Source organism: Macaca nemestrina, chromosome 8 (genome assembly GCF_043159975.1).
Source record: "Macaca nemestrina isolate mMacNem1 chromosome 8, mMacNem.hap1, whole genome shotgun sequence".
NCBI lineage: Eukaryota > Metazoa > Chordata > Mammalia > Primates > Cercopithecidae > Macaca > Macaca nemestrina.
In genome coordinates, this window is record NC_092132.1 from 20,810,453 (window position 1) to 20,825,682 (window position 15,230).

The 15,230-nt window shown below is 39.9% G+C and overlaps 1 protein-coding gene across 6 annotated transcripts in view; it reads left to right on the top strand.

The window, feature by feature from the left end:
- The window catches only part of LOC105468473 (TatD DNase domain containing 1), a 48,760-nt gene that overhangs the window by 25,632 nt on the left and 7,898 nt on the right, over nucleotides 1-15,230 (top strand). For all 6 annotated transcript variants that reach the window (XM_011718668.3, XM_011718667.3, XM_071067843.1 and 3 more), the window contains 3 exons: nucleotides 4,906-4,991; nucleotides 5,080-5,120; nucleotides 7,438-7,514. In XM_011718668.3, the coding sequence (XP_011716970.1) occupies nucleotides 4,906-4,991; nucleotides 5,080-5,120; nucleotides 7,438-7,514 (204 nt within the window). The remainder of the gene's footprint in view (nucleotides 1-4,905; nucleotides 4,992-5,079; nucleotides 5,121-7,437; nucleotides 7,515-15,230) is intronic.

Sequence of the window (15,230 nt, forward strand, 5' to 3'; positions counted from 1 at the left end):
TCAGGAATTCAAGACCAGCTTGGCCAACATGGTGAAACCCTGTCTCTACTAAAAACAAAAATTAGCCGGGCGTGGTAGCGAGCACCTGTAATCCCAGCTACTCGGGAGGCTGAGGCAGCAGAATTGCTTGAACTGGGGAGGTGGAGGTTGCAGTGAGCCAAGATTGTGTCATTGGACTCCAGCCTGGGCAACAGAGCAAGGCTCCATCTCAAAAAAAAAAAAGACACACTAGTAACAATCACATTTTGATTGTTGTTAAGGACACAAACACCCACGTTCTCTGCCCCTCACTTCTTTTCCCCTAGCGTGTACTTACAGCATGCAATCTTTTCTGTGTACACAGCACTCTGTTTGTTTCAGCACTTAACCACGTTGTACAGAAATAGGTTTTAGGTTATCCCTTCCTCCCCACACAGACAAGTGTCTTTGAGTTCCTCAGAGGCACACACCAAGGCTTACTCATGGGACAGTTCCATAGCATTTAGCACAGTATTCTCAGCACATGGTAGGTACTTAGTAAATGTCTGTTGAATATTTAATACAAAGGGAAGGTTCTTTTTTATTCCTTTTGAGCAGTGTGGATAAAAAGCCTATAATTCAACTTTCACTATTGGGTTTATTTTTGGAAGACTTCAGATTTTGGTCTGCACTTTTCTACCATCTGGAACAACCGGTGTATGGTTTGGGTGTTTTGTTTTGTTTTGTTTTGTTTTGAGATGTATTCTCACTCTGTCCCCGAGACTGGAGTGCAGGCAGTGCGATCTAAGATCACTGCAACCTCCGCCTCCCAGTTCAAGCGATTCTCCTGCCTCCGCCTCCCAAGTAGCTGGGATTACAGGTGCCCATCACCATGCCCAGCTAATTTTCTTGTGTTTTTGTAGAGATGGGGTTTCACCATGTTGGCCAGGCTGGTTTCAAACTCCAGATCTCAAGTGATCTGCCCGCCTCGGCCTCCCAAAGTGCTAGGGTTACAGGTGTGAGCCACCACGCCCAGCCATGATTTGTTTTTAAGTAAAAATGTAGTCAGGAAAAAGGAGATGTATGAGAAAAGAAAAATAGAAAATTAGGAGGCAAGACAGAAAAATCAATATACAATAGATGTGTCTGAAAAATAATGGTAAGTGAAGGCGGCGTATGACGTTAAAAGGATGAGCTTTGGAATCAGCAGATCTTTTCGTGAGATTTACAACTGCCCTTGATGTCACTTCATCCCTTTGTGCATCCCCTTTAAAATGGGGAGATTGCTGCCTACCTTTCTTAACATAAGGCACATAAAGCCCATAGTGACATGAGTGGTACATAGTACGTGCACAATCATGGCTGTTATATTACTCATGCTAGAAATATTACCACCCTAAAGGAAGATGCTAGCTATTGCTTTTGTTTGGAACTTTTTAAAGGTTTTGTGTTTTTTTTTTTTTAAATACTTTTTTCTTGTTTTAGTACCTAGACTTTTTCTGGAAAAAGGATTTTTTAAAGACTAAGAAAGAGAAGCAAAGAGTGAAAACAAGGAAGAGGCCTGATGTAGTTATGGAAAGTTTATCCTTTAAGCCATACCCTGTATTTTCAATTTCCTGGCCTTATGCTACATTCCTTTCCTTGTTGCAGTTTAGAGCTCTGTTCTCTTGAATAGGAGGAATTTGCTTTGGGCATTTTTCTTGGGGCTTTAAAATGTTAACGCTGCGCAGGTCTTAAAAACTACAAGAAGAAGATTTTAAAACAATCCTTTGGAGGTTTAGGGGACCGTAGAGATGAGCAATTGAGGCCACGTTGCCATCAAGCAGCTTACAGAGGAGGGATTACTACCTGTGTTGAGGTATACCCATGAAACTCACTGCGCTTTTTGGATTTGCCTTGATCCTAATTAATAGCAACTGCTCCTCTGAAGCTGAACTTTTCCAGCTCTTGTCCTTAGATAGTTAAACCTCAACTGTAAGAAGCAGTAATACAATCAGAAGCTTCACTAAGATGAGCAAATCTAACTCAAGTGGAAAATGATTTTCATTTATAAACTTTAAAAAAATAATAAATGAGCAGAACAGGCAGAGAGGTCTCTTAATAGATGCCAATTCCTACCCTGTAACTTACGTTGTTATTTCTAGTTACCATGGTGGGTTTTTCTTCTCTAAAGTTGTTTAGATGTTTCTTCTCTAATAGTTGTTTGATGTTTACTACTAGTTATCCTCAGTTTGTATCATTCGGAATAATTTTTTACTTTTTTATTTTTTTAAATTTATTATTATTGGCCGGGCGCGGTGGCTCAAGCCTGTAATCCCAGCACTTTGGGAGGCCGAGACGGGTGGATCACGAGGTCAGGAGATCGAGACCATCCTGGCTAACATGGTGAAACCCCGTCTCTACTAAAATATACAAAAAACTAGCCGGGCGTGGTGGCGGGCGCCTGTAGTTCCAGCTACTCGGGAGGCTGAGGCAGGAGAATGGCGTGAACCCGGGAGGCGGAGCTTGCAGTGAGCTGAGATCCGGCCACTGCACTCCAGCCTGGGCGGCAGAGCGAGACTCCGTCTCAAAAAAAAAAAAAAAAAAAAAAATTTATTATTATTATTTAATTTATTATTATTATTATTCAATTTATTATTATTTAATTTATTATTTAATTTAATTTATTATTTAATTTATTTATTATTATTATTTATTTAATTTATTATTATTATTATTTTTTTTAACCACATGGCTTCTTTATGATACATAGCATGAATTCAGGGACCTTTCTTTTCTTGAATTATGTCAAATTCTGTGGGCCCACTGCTTGGGCTTCTGTTATTTTCTTTTTCTTTTTTCTCTGAGACACGGTCTCACTCTGTCATCCAAGCTGGAGTGCAGTGGTGTGATCATGGCTCACCACAGCCTTGACCTCCCAGGCTCAAGCAATCCCCCGACCTCAGCCTCCCAACAACTGGGACTACAGGCACATGCCACCACACCTGGCTAATTCTTGTATTTTTTGTAGAGATGGGGTTTCACCATGTTGCCCAGGTTAGTCTTGAAGTCCTGAGATCAAGCAATCCGCCCACCTCAGCCTCCCAAAGTGCTGGGATTACAGGCGTGGACCACGCATCCAGCTGGCCTCTGTTATTTTCATAAACTGTATTTTTGCCTACCTTGAGATAGGAAGCTAATTTTCCATCCGACCATTAGATACTGTGAATTTGTAGCTTGGTCATGTGGTTTGGTCCATGAAATTTTGTGTGGAAAAAATAACCAGCATAGTGTAGAGCAGTGCACACAATGAAGAGGACTGCCTGCTGTGTGTAGCCAAAAGCCAAATATATTAGTAAAGTTGACATAATGACTAGAGCACACTTAATTGCTGACATTTGGTTTACTTTAGAGGTTATGGAAATAGTGACTGGTTGTATTATTAAAATATCTTTTTGTCCAAGTTGTCATTAATATTTCCTACACTGCAAAATTTCAGCACTTTGTTAATGAAAGGAAAATAGTTTTGCTTATTCTAACCCAGCAGAATCTGAAAAGGAGATTTTAAAACCCAAACATTTGGTAATACAGAGATAGACCACCAATTTTAGGAAGACTGTTTCTTTTTTTTTTTTTTTTTTTTTTTTGAGACAGAGTGCTGCTCTGTCACCCAGGCTGGAGTGCAAGTAGTGTGACATCAGCTCACTGCAACCTTTGACCCTGGGTTCAAGCGATTCTTGTGTCTCAGCCCATGGAATAGCTGGGATTACAGACGTGTGCCAACACACTGGCTAATTTTTGTATTTTTAGTAGAGATAAGGTTTCACCATGTTGGCCAGACTGGTCTTGAACTCCTGTCCTCGAGTGATCCACCCACCTTGGCCTCCCAAAGTGCTGGGATTACAGGTATGAGCCACCATGCCCGGCCTGAAGACTGCTTCTTAAGAAGTACATTTCTATTTCTAATTTTAAAATTTAGCATTTTCAAGAGTGCAAAGGGGGTAAAATAGTCCTGCACGTGAGGAAATATGATATAGGAAAATATAGCAAAAGAGGCTTAAGTTAAACAGAGAAATTGTTTCCCCAAATTAAAGGACTTAGAAGAGGTAAGCACATCTAAGAAAATAATAAGCCACCTGTTATCCTGATTCAGTTGAACCTACCATTTGTGAGAACAAGAGGGAGCACTGTGTTGAAGTGAAAAAACAAACAGAATGAACATTCATTATATCCTCTGAATATTGTCATTATACTCCGGGACCAGAAGGAAGCGTCTCGAAAATGTGACAGGTTTTTGCCGTTTAGGCTGGGACTTGGAATGAGAGCACTGAAGTTCTGGTTCCAAGTGGCCATGCCAGGTATTGTTATGTTGGACAAAGTACGACACCAGCTTTTATCCTTGGGTTATTCTGAGGATCAAATGAGACAAAAGTATGTGGTACTTGGAAAAAGCTTCTTATCAAGTACTCTAAGATATTCAGGGCTACCACTTTATCGTGTAATTTTCTTTTTTTTAATAGCATAATTGAGTTATTTGCTGTTTAGCAAATACTTAGATTTGGTTTTTGAGGGAAACCTTGTTCATTTTGCCTAGTGGCAGTAACTTCTTTTATAACAGCACATAAAACACTGGTTGCAAAATGGAATAGATTAGCATGCAGTATGAAGCTCTGCCGGGCTTCTCACTTGGTGAGTTGACTTCCACTGATGGTGCTCCCAGTGGCAAGGGGCCAGTAGATGTTACTTTATGAAAATAATTTTGTAAGCCCAGAAAATGAAGTATTTCTTTCCAAAAATTGTAAGTTATAAAAGCCCTTTGATAAGTCTGATGTGCTTTAAATATTCATGATTATTGTCCTGTAATTTATAGAGAATTAAATACCTTTAACTTAAAAGCTGTTTTGACATCATTACCTTCCTCATGCTAAAATTAAATTTGTAATAAGAATTTTTTTTTGCATTATGCAGATATTTTGAAAAACAATTTGAACTGTCAGAACAAACAAAATTACCAATGTTTCTTCATTGTCGAAACTCACATGCTGAATTTTTGGGTGAGTTAAAACCAAAGTCTCATTTAGAACTTAAGAATTTTGTAGAAATCAAGCTATTTGCTAAAAGTTCTTTGTTTTTAATTTACAGACATAATGAAAAGAAATAGAGATCGCTGTGTAGGGGGAGTGGTAAGTATAAAATTGTCATTTTTAATACAGGTTGAATGTCTCTAATCCAAAAATCCAAATACTCCCAAGTACAAAATACTCCAAAATCTGAAACTTTTTAAGCACTGACATGAGATAGTGACACCTTTGCTTTCTGATTATTCATTGTACATAAATTTAGTTACATGCACAAAATTATTTAAATTATTTACCTTCAGGGTATGGTATAAGGTGTATATGAAACATAAATGAATTTCATGTTTAGACTTGAGTCTCTTCCTAAAGATTTCTTTTTATGTATATGCAGATATTCCAAAATCTGAAAAAATCTGAAATACGAAACACTTTTGGTCCCACATACTTGGGATAAGGGATACTTAACATTTATGTGACACATAAAGCATCTTGGTTATAAAGCATCTTGGTTATTAAGGATGGCCCCTAATTCAGATGTCAACATTTAAATTTTTTTTAAAAAAGGAAAAAAAAAGAAAAACGTGAATTAGATAGAACTCAATAGAATTAGGAGTTTCTTTTCCCATCCTTTGAAAGACATGTAAATTTACTGTTGAATGTATGGGCCAGATGTGGCATAAACACAAGTCAGTTTTAATTATAGTTCCTTTGTTCAAAGTACAAGAATGAGCACAGAATTCCATTCACAAGAAAACCCTGTGAAATTTGGTTTTTGGTTTTTTTGGGGTTTTTTTTTGGTTATTGAGAAAGGGTCTGGCTCTGTCATCCAGGCTGAAGTGGAGTGGCACAATCTCAGCTCACTGCAACCTCCGCTTCCCCACGATCAAGCCATCCTCAGCCTTCCCAGTAGCTGGGACTACAGGCATGCACCACCATGCTCAGCTAATTTTTTTGTATATTTTGTAGAGATGGAGTTTACCATGTTGCCTAGGCTGATCTTGAACTCCTAAACTCAAGCAATCTGCCCACCTTGGCTTCCCGACATGTTGGGATTACAGGTGTAAGCCACTGTGCCCGGCCCTTGAATTCACTTCTACGCAATCTCGGCTCGTCGCAACCTCCACCTCCCGGGTTCAAGCGATTCCCGTGCCTCAGCCTCCCAAGTAGCTGAGACTACAGGTGTGCACCACCACGCCTGGTTAATTTTTTGCATTTTAGTAGAGACGGGATTTCACCATGTTGGCCAGGATGGTCTCGATCTCCTGACCTTGTGATCTGCCCACCTCAGCCTCCCAAAGTGCTGGGATTACGGTTTATGCTTTTTAAGCAACAGTCTTACCCATTTATAAGAATTTCTTCAGCCTTGTCTCTTTTCTTTTTATTTTTGAGACAGAGTTTCACTCTTGTTGCCCAGACTGGACTGTAATGATGCGATCACAGCTCAACGCAACCTCTGCCTCCTGGGTTCAAGCAGTTCTCCTGCCTCAGGCCTCCCGAGTAGTTGGGATTATAGGCATGCGCCACCACACCTTGCTAATTTTGTATTTTTAGTAGAGATGGGTTTTCTCCACATTGGTCAGGCTGGTCTCGAACTCCCAACCTCAGGTGATCCACTGGCCTCAGCCTCCAAAAGTGCTGAGGTTACAGGCATCAGCCATCGCACCTGGCCCAGCCTTGCCTCTTAAAAGTAATTTCTCTTCCAGAAAAAAGTATCCTTGGCCGGGCATGGTGGCTCACCCCTGTAATCCCAGCACTTTGGGAGGCTGAGGCGGGTGGATCACCTGGGGTCGGGAGTTCGAGACCAGCCTGAACAACATGGAGAAACCCCCTCTCTACTAAAAAAAAAATACAAAATACAAAATTAGCCAGGCGTGGTGGCGCATGCCTGTAATCCCAGCTACTCAGGAGGCTGAAGCAGGAGAATCGCTTGAAGCAGGGAGGCGGAGGTTGCGGTGAGCCAAGATCACGCCATTGCACTCCAGCCTGGGCAACAAGAGTGAAACTCCATCTTAAAAAAAAAAAAATTCCTGTAACAGAAAATTCATCAGTATTTTAAAACGTGTTTTAAATGGTGCCATAAAATTTCTAAGCTTTCCTCATGTTTTTGCCTAAGAATACGTCTATTCCTAAACCCTTTCCTGGAGCTTCTGCACTAATGCTAGTGTGGAGACAGCAACACTGCAACTCTGAAGAGAGAAATTCTCAGCAGCTAACGTTTTGCATCATGTCACTGGAGATGATGACTGGTTATAATTGTGAAATCTGATACGAAAATAAAAATTATAGGGACTACCACCTTTGAAATCCTGAGGTCCAAAAACTTACAGGGATCTATATTTTTGCCTACAAAGTCTTATTAATGTTATTTAGAATTTTAAAGAGTAATTACTATAATAATAAAATTATACCTGTATGTCCCCAGGTGCATTCATTTGATGGTACCAAGGAAGCAGCAGCTGCTTTGATTGATTTGGATCTTTATATAGGATTTAATGGTTGGTACGTTCTTAGGTTGTTTTGTTTTTAACTTTTATTTAAGCAGATTTCTTAAATCGTTTTACAGTGAATTGCTGATGAAGACGATTTTCATTAAAGTTTGTGTGTGTTTACACTGATCTTTGCTGGGAATTTCAGTAATTATGTAAGAAATTAAACAGTACCTTACGATTACAAGTTCAAGCTCAAAAGTTATAGACTAGTACATTATGTCCTAATAATGGAAAACTATTTTGTGTTGAGATCAGCAGCTAGCTTTCTCTAGTAATCCAGTTTATTCTCAGATCATTTGATCCCTTGAAAATGTGTTCACAGCATCATGTATACATATACACATCATGTCTGACTATGGACGAAAGGTTATTCTATGACAGTCGTACATCTCTGCAGGCAAAGAAACCGAGGCTCAAATAAATTAGGAAACAGGTATAGAGTTTCTCCAAGTATGAGAACCCATGTCCTCTGGCTTCTCACTCTGTGACCTTTCTGCTGTTATATCACACTAAACTTCACACACTCAGTACACTCAGCTAGCACAGCTAGGTCCCTGGGTTTGTTTGGTCAAATATGTAAGAACTTCGACCAGTGTCTTTTCACAGGATATCAATGTATCCCATTAATCAGTTGCAAAATAGTATAAGACTTTCTGTCCTTCAATGTCTCATACCCTTAAAGTTATTGTGTTTCCAATTGCATTATTTTTGACTAAAATCTAGGGAAATAGAATCATGGAATTACGTATTTGCTCTAGAGTTCAGAGTTTAAATGTCTAAGCTGCTTTCATATTTAATGGTTTAAATAACTTTAAAATTAATATGCAAGGGAATATATGCATAGTGATTAAAAAGTCAAGTAGTACTCACAGATATAAACAAATATCAGAGTCCCCCCAGCATGACCTTACCCCCGGTCAGTTTTTCTAGCGGCAACAATTTTGCTATTTGTCACCATATTTCTAAATAATATCCATATACTATTGTCTCTTGATTCATCCCCTGTGTCTATTCTCATTGGGGTATATGAGCACGTTAGTTCTTATATCCCGTACTAATCCCCTACCTCCATTATTCTCTGCATATCACTCTCAATGTCGTCATTTCAGAATTTTTGGTTATACGCATACTCAAATGTTTTCATTATTATGTCTCTATAAATGTTTCATTATTATTTCTATATAAGTATATAATTTCACAGAGCTATGCCAAGTATGAGAGGGTTTCAAGTTTTTTGGTTTTTTTTTTTTAAGATAGGGACTTGCTCTGTAGCCCAAGCTGGAATGCAGTGGTGTAATCACAACTCTGCAGCCTTGACCTCGCGGGCTCAAGCAACCCTCCCACCTCAGCCTCCTGAGTAGCTGGGATTACTGGTGCGTGCCACCACACCCGGCTATTTTTTACATTTTAAGTTGAGACGGGATCTTGCTATGTGCCCAGGCTGGGCTTCAAGTTTAAGAAAGCCAGGTAAATAAAAATATGAGGGAGGTTAATCCGGGAAAACAAAAAGTAGTACAAGAAATGTTAAGCACGGTATACCACATGAGCAAACCTGTCTAGATATAATAGTTCCATCAGTTGCAGACCCTTCCATCTGTCTGTTTCAGTTTGGGCTAGTTCCTATTTTTAGATCCCATGTATTCCTTGTGTGTTTGTTTTAGTGGAACACATTCTACAACATCCTCTGAGGACTTTTTCCTAGGAATTAAGTTTCTTGAGATTTTGCATGTTTGAAAATGAATTTTTTTTTTTGTTCTTCCTCTTACAAGTTAGCCTGGATAGTTAATGAAAGGGGAGAGAACCCCACTTTCAATTGATAGTTTCTCCGTGCATAAAATTCAAGATCAGAAATCATTTTCATTGAGAATTTATACTGTTCCATCAGTAGGTTCTAGTGTTGATGAAAAGTTGCTACTCTGATTCCTAATCCTTTACCTGTGACCTAGTTTTCTTCTCTTGTGAAAGGTTTTAGTTTTTCATCTCTGATGTGAAATTTCACGGAGGTGTGTGTTGATGGTTTTCATCATGCCTAGTGTTGCTTTTTCATTACCCCTTCCAGTGGGGGTCTCATCTTTACCCATCCTTGGAATTTGATTTTTCTTTTCTATTCTTTTCTTGGGCATACCAGACTGATAACTTCCATTGTTTCCCTCCTTCCAAAAAAAGTGCTATATTTTGTAACCCTTTTTATGAAATTTACTTCAGCGTTTTTCAATTTCTGAACACTATTCTTATACTACAGTGTCTTCTCATCTCTCGAAAGGCATGAACTATAAAGTGACTTTCTGCTTGTCTTCCTGCATTTGTTTCCTCACAGTCACCTCTTCTTCTTTCCTTTGGTCTCTGTGATGATGGAAACTTTCTTCAAATGTCAGGCAGTCCTCACTGTCTATTTTTTTTAAAAATGCCATTTGGAAGCTCTCTAGAAGGCATTCCAGCAACTGGCAGACTCAGATGGCCAACTGACTTTTTGCTAGGGATTCCCAAATATCAGTTTGTAGAGATCTTTTTCTGGGTTGGTTCAGTTTCTCCAGAAAGGGATCTTGTGTTCTCTGCTGGAAAAGTGGGGAACAGTGGAGGGAAGGGGTTTATAAATGTCCCTGACAGTGTTTTGGAGCAGGATGGGTTAGAGGGTCTCCCTGTTCAGTGGGCTGCCCCGGTCTCCATGCTTAGGCCTGTGCCTGATGCCTGTACTCCTCTGTGCTTGTTGTTCTCCACCTGTTTCTGATGTAGGTTCTCTTGAGACCCAGCACCTCTTTCTCTGCACCAAGTCACAGATATGTAACCTAGGAATCCCATCTATCTTCTCTTGAAGTTTTCTCAAACAATCTCCATTTCAGTCCCTGCCTTACTCCACTTTCTAGGGACTATATCTGCTTCTGGGTTTGCTTGTCTTTCTCTCCAGGCACATAGCATTTAAGTCACTTGGCACTTAAACACTGGTCTTTTATCATTTCTCTGTCCACTTTCAACTTTATATGTTGTGATTTGGGGTAACATATGTCTCCTAGTTTCATTTTTAAAAATCCTGCTTTTCTCCTTGTAAGTTTTTTTTAAGAGAAGGGGGTAGAAGATCTTTATTTCACCAACTTAAAACCATTAATTCTTAGATTTTTTTTTTTTTTTTTGAGACCAGGGTCTCACTCTGTCTCACAAGCTGGACGACTTACTGCAGCCCCGACCTCCTGGGCTCAAGCAGTCCTCCCAAGTATAATAGCTGAGACCACAAGCTCCTATCACCATGGTTGGCTAATGTCTGTACTTTTTGTTGAGATGGGGTTTCACTATGTTGCCCAGGCTGGTCTCAAACTCCTGAGCTCAGGCTGTCCACCTGCCTCTGCCTCCCAAAGTGCTTGGATTACAGGCATGAGGCACCATACCTGGCTCCTGTCTTAGATATTTCTAAATGATCTCGAGTTTATTATGATGTTGCTTTAAGCTAATCACAAAAGATTCTTTTCTCCTACATTAATATTAGCTTCAGAATTAATAGGTTAGTCATTTATTAAAGTGAATGTTTATATTCTTATTTTGAAATCTATTCATTGTCATCTTAATCTGAGTCTCTGAGATGTGATAATCCACTTATAACTTAATATAACTTAATATGATAACTTATCATAATATAACTTAATCCACATATCACATAAAGTCTTTGGTTCCTAAAAGTTAAATTAGAATTTTTCCCCCAAGAAAATGGGAAGATGGCCGGGCACCGTGGCTCACACCTGTAATCCCAGCACTTTGGGAGGCTGAGGTGCGTGGTTCACAAGGTCAGGAGTTCAAGACCAGCCTGGCCAATGTGGTAAAACCCCATCTCTACTAAAAATACAAAAATTAGCTGGGGTGGTGGCAGGCACCTGTAGTCCCAGCTAGTCGGGAGGCTGAGGCAGGAGAATCGCTTGAACTCAGGAGGCGGAGGTTTCAGTGAGCCGAGATCACGCCACTGCACTCCAGCCTGGGCGACAGAGCGAGACTCTGTCTCAAAAAAAAAAAGAAAATGGGAAGATGTATTTCAGACTTGACTTCAGAATCGTGTAGTTGCTCATCATTAAATGGGAAACCTTATTAAACAGAAATACTGGCTTCTCTTTAAAATATTTATTAGTATATATATTTGGGCAAATTTTTATAGTCAAAGGATACACGTAGAAGAATATTAAGCTAATCAGACATGATTTAGTGAGATCAAAAATACAAATAATCTAAAAATTTAGTGAAAGTTTTAAATAGGCCGGGTGCAGTGGCTCACACCTGTAATCCCAGCACTTTGGGAGGCCGAGGCGGGCGGATCATGAGGTCAGGAGATTGAGACCACCCTGGCTAACACAGTGAAACCCCCTCTGTACTAAATATACAAAAAATTAGCCGGGCAAGGTGGTGGGCGCCTGTAACCCCTGCTACTCGGGGGGCTGAGGCAGGAGAATAGCGTGAACCCTGGAGGCAGAGCTCGCAGTGAGCCGAGATCACACCACTGCACTCCAACCTGGGCGACAGAGCGAGACTCTGTCTTAAAAAAAAAGAAAAAGAAAAAAAACTTTTAAATATACTATCCATACCAACCACATCAATATATTTTACAAAATATCTATATTGACCAAGCTGGCTGAAAATAATAATTTTTTTTTTTCTAGAGAGCACCAATTGCTACTTAATGTCACACTAATGACATCCCACCCACCCCTCCTAAAATCCTACTAAAATAAAATTATAGATTTTGAAAAAGGAAAGAATCTATAATAGCAAAGAAAAAAGGCCAGTTTTTTGCTGATAAATGTTCTGTAGCTGGGTAAGCCCAGGAGTTCAAGTGATGCTCCTGCCACAGCATCCTCAGTAGCTAGAGCTACAGGTATAACCAGTCTGGGTAACTTAACGAGACCCCCATCTCTTAAATTTAAAAAAAAAAAAAAAAAAAGAGAAGAGGCCAGGCACAGTGGCTCACGCCTGTAATCCCAGCACTTCAGGAGGCCGAGGCAGGCAGATGACAATGTCAGGAGTTTGAGACCAGTCTGGCCAACATAGTGAAACCCTGTCTCTACTAAAAATACAAAAAATTAGCCAGGTGTGGTAGTGGGCACCTGTAATCCCAGCTACTTGGGAGGCTGAGGCAGGAGAATTGTGTGAACCCAGGAGGCAGAGGTTGCAGTGAATCGAGATTGCGCCATTGCACTCCAGCCCAGGTGACAGTGAGACACTCCGTCTGTTCTGTGGATTTCTGAAGACGGGTAAAACTGAAAGAGAAAGCTTAGATTACACCACTAAGGGGCCTCAGAGAGATGGGAGCAAGTCTGGCAAACAAAATCCAGTAGGGGGGGCTTTCAGCTTAGAATTAGTGTGAACTAGGACTAGAAAGGATGATCAATTGAGGGCCTATAGAGAGAAAAGATCTCACTCCCATATCCACTCCTGTGCATAGAGGACAAAAGCAGTAAACATTTACACAGGGGCCAGGGGTAGGGGTTTTCTTAAGAAAATTGAAAAAACTATGGTGAGGACTAAGGCTTGAAGTGCTTATTATCAGTCCACAAAGGAAAGCATTTAGAGAACCATGAGCCTAACAATTAGCTCCCTATACTCTTACCTTTAAATGTAGTTTCATAATATACCCTCTCCCACAAGAAGGTCTCACTAAGAATCCCCACTCAGAGAAGAGAACTGGTAGTAAAACAGTCCTGCTTTCACAAAAGCAAAGGAAACGCAACACTAGCAACCTCCCTAAATATAAATGGATATCCAAGGACCACCAGACAAATGCGGTGAACCAGAAGCATGAAAGAAAAGGACCAAGATAAATAGAAAACCTAACCCCAGTGAGACCCAACATAGTGGGATTTGAGATGTTACGCACATGAAATATGAACAGAATGCTAAAAGAACATAAAAGAATAAGAGCTCCTTATATAAATGAATGGTGATGTTAAAATAATAGCACCAATGGAAGAAGTTAGGGAATCAACACATTTGACAGAAAGATACATATTTTCTGTACAAACTACATATATTTGAGCAATCAAGTAATAGACATAGAGAATTTTCGTTTTATGGAAGTACTCTAATAAGTAAAGGGCTGATAGAATTATATCAACATTTAGTAGCTCCTGGTGAATTATGCATCGGGCATCCATGGCTGCCTTAGATCACAAAAATAGAACCAGATATATGCCTGTAGATGAAAGATCACACCACCACCTATGAAATGGTCTTCCCCCAAAAACATCCAACCCCAATCTTATCCAGCCTGTAGATGGTACTCTAGATCTACTATAAGAAATACAGAGGGCAGGCTAGGTGCGGTGGCTCGTGCCTGTAATCCCACCACTTTGGGAGGCCGAGGTGGGTGGATCACCTGAGGTCAGGAGTTTGAGACCAGCCTGGCCAACATGGTGAAACCCCCTCTCTACTAAAAATACAAAAATGAGCCGGGCGTGGTGGCAGGCACCTGTAGTCTCAGCTACTCGGGAGGCTGAGGCAGGAGAATCGCTTGAACCCGGGAGGTGGATGTTGCAGCGAGCTGGGATTTTGCCAACACACTCCAGCCTGGGCAACAGAGTGAGATTCCGTCTCAAAAGAAAAAAATACAGAGGGCAGAGGAGCCTGTTAAACTGGAACACAGATAAAATCAGCAAAATCAAGACTAGGGCACTGCACAGGGTGAACAGCTTGGTTTCTTCAACAATAAATGTGAAGGGGGAAAAGACGCAGGAGATTTTAATAGGTTGAGACTTTAGAAGACAATGACCAATTGCAATGTGTAGGCCTCTCATTTGTGTCCTAATTTAATCAAACTTAAAAAGAATGTATGCCTCTGAGACGACTGGAAATTTGAATACTAGAAGATTTGGGTTTTTCTTAAATATGATAATTGTATTGTGGTTGCATTTCTTAAAGAGAATCCTTATGCTCAGAGATACATGCTGAAACATCCTGAATTAAATGCTGAAATATTAGAACTGTACATTTCGAATTTCCTTTTAAAATAATACAGGAGAGAGCAGGGGTAAGTGGATGGAACAGGATTGTCCTGTGTTGATGATTGATGGGGCTGGGTGATAACTATATGAGAAGTCCATATTACCTAATTTAATGTATATCTTAAATGCTTTGTAATAACAAATGCTGAAATTAAAAATGCTACATAAGGAAGCAACCAAGATGTTCCTCAGTAGGTGAATGGATAAACTGTGGTATATCCAGTGGAATATTATTCAATGCCAAAAGAAATGAACTATCAGGCATGAAAAACATGGGATTTTAATATGTATTTTCAAGTGAAAGAAGGCACCCTGAAAAAGACTACATACTGTATAGTTCAAACTGTGTGACAGTCTGGAAAAGGCAAAACTATGGAGACAGTTCAAAAATAAGGGGTTAGAGGGAAGGAGGGATGAATAGGCAGACCACAGATTTTTAAGAGCATGAAACTACTCAGTATGATACAATGGTAGACGTAATTCCATATTTGTCCAAACCCACAGAACACATGACACCAAGTGAACGCTAATGTAAACTGTAAACTGTGGGTTTTGGGTGACAATGTTGTGTCAAGGTAGGTTCATCAATGACAAACGTACCTACCATTATGGTGTGGAATTTTGAGAGTGGGGGCATATGGTTGGGGAATCTCTATACTTTTTATTGCTGTAAACCTAAAACTGCCCTAAAAAATTAATTTGTGGTTACAAAAATTGTGTTTTTAAAGTAATACAAGAGCAGTATTCGTTGCCAT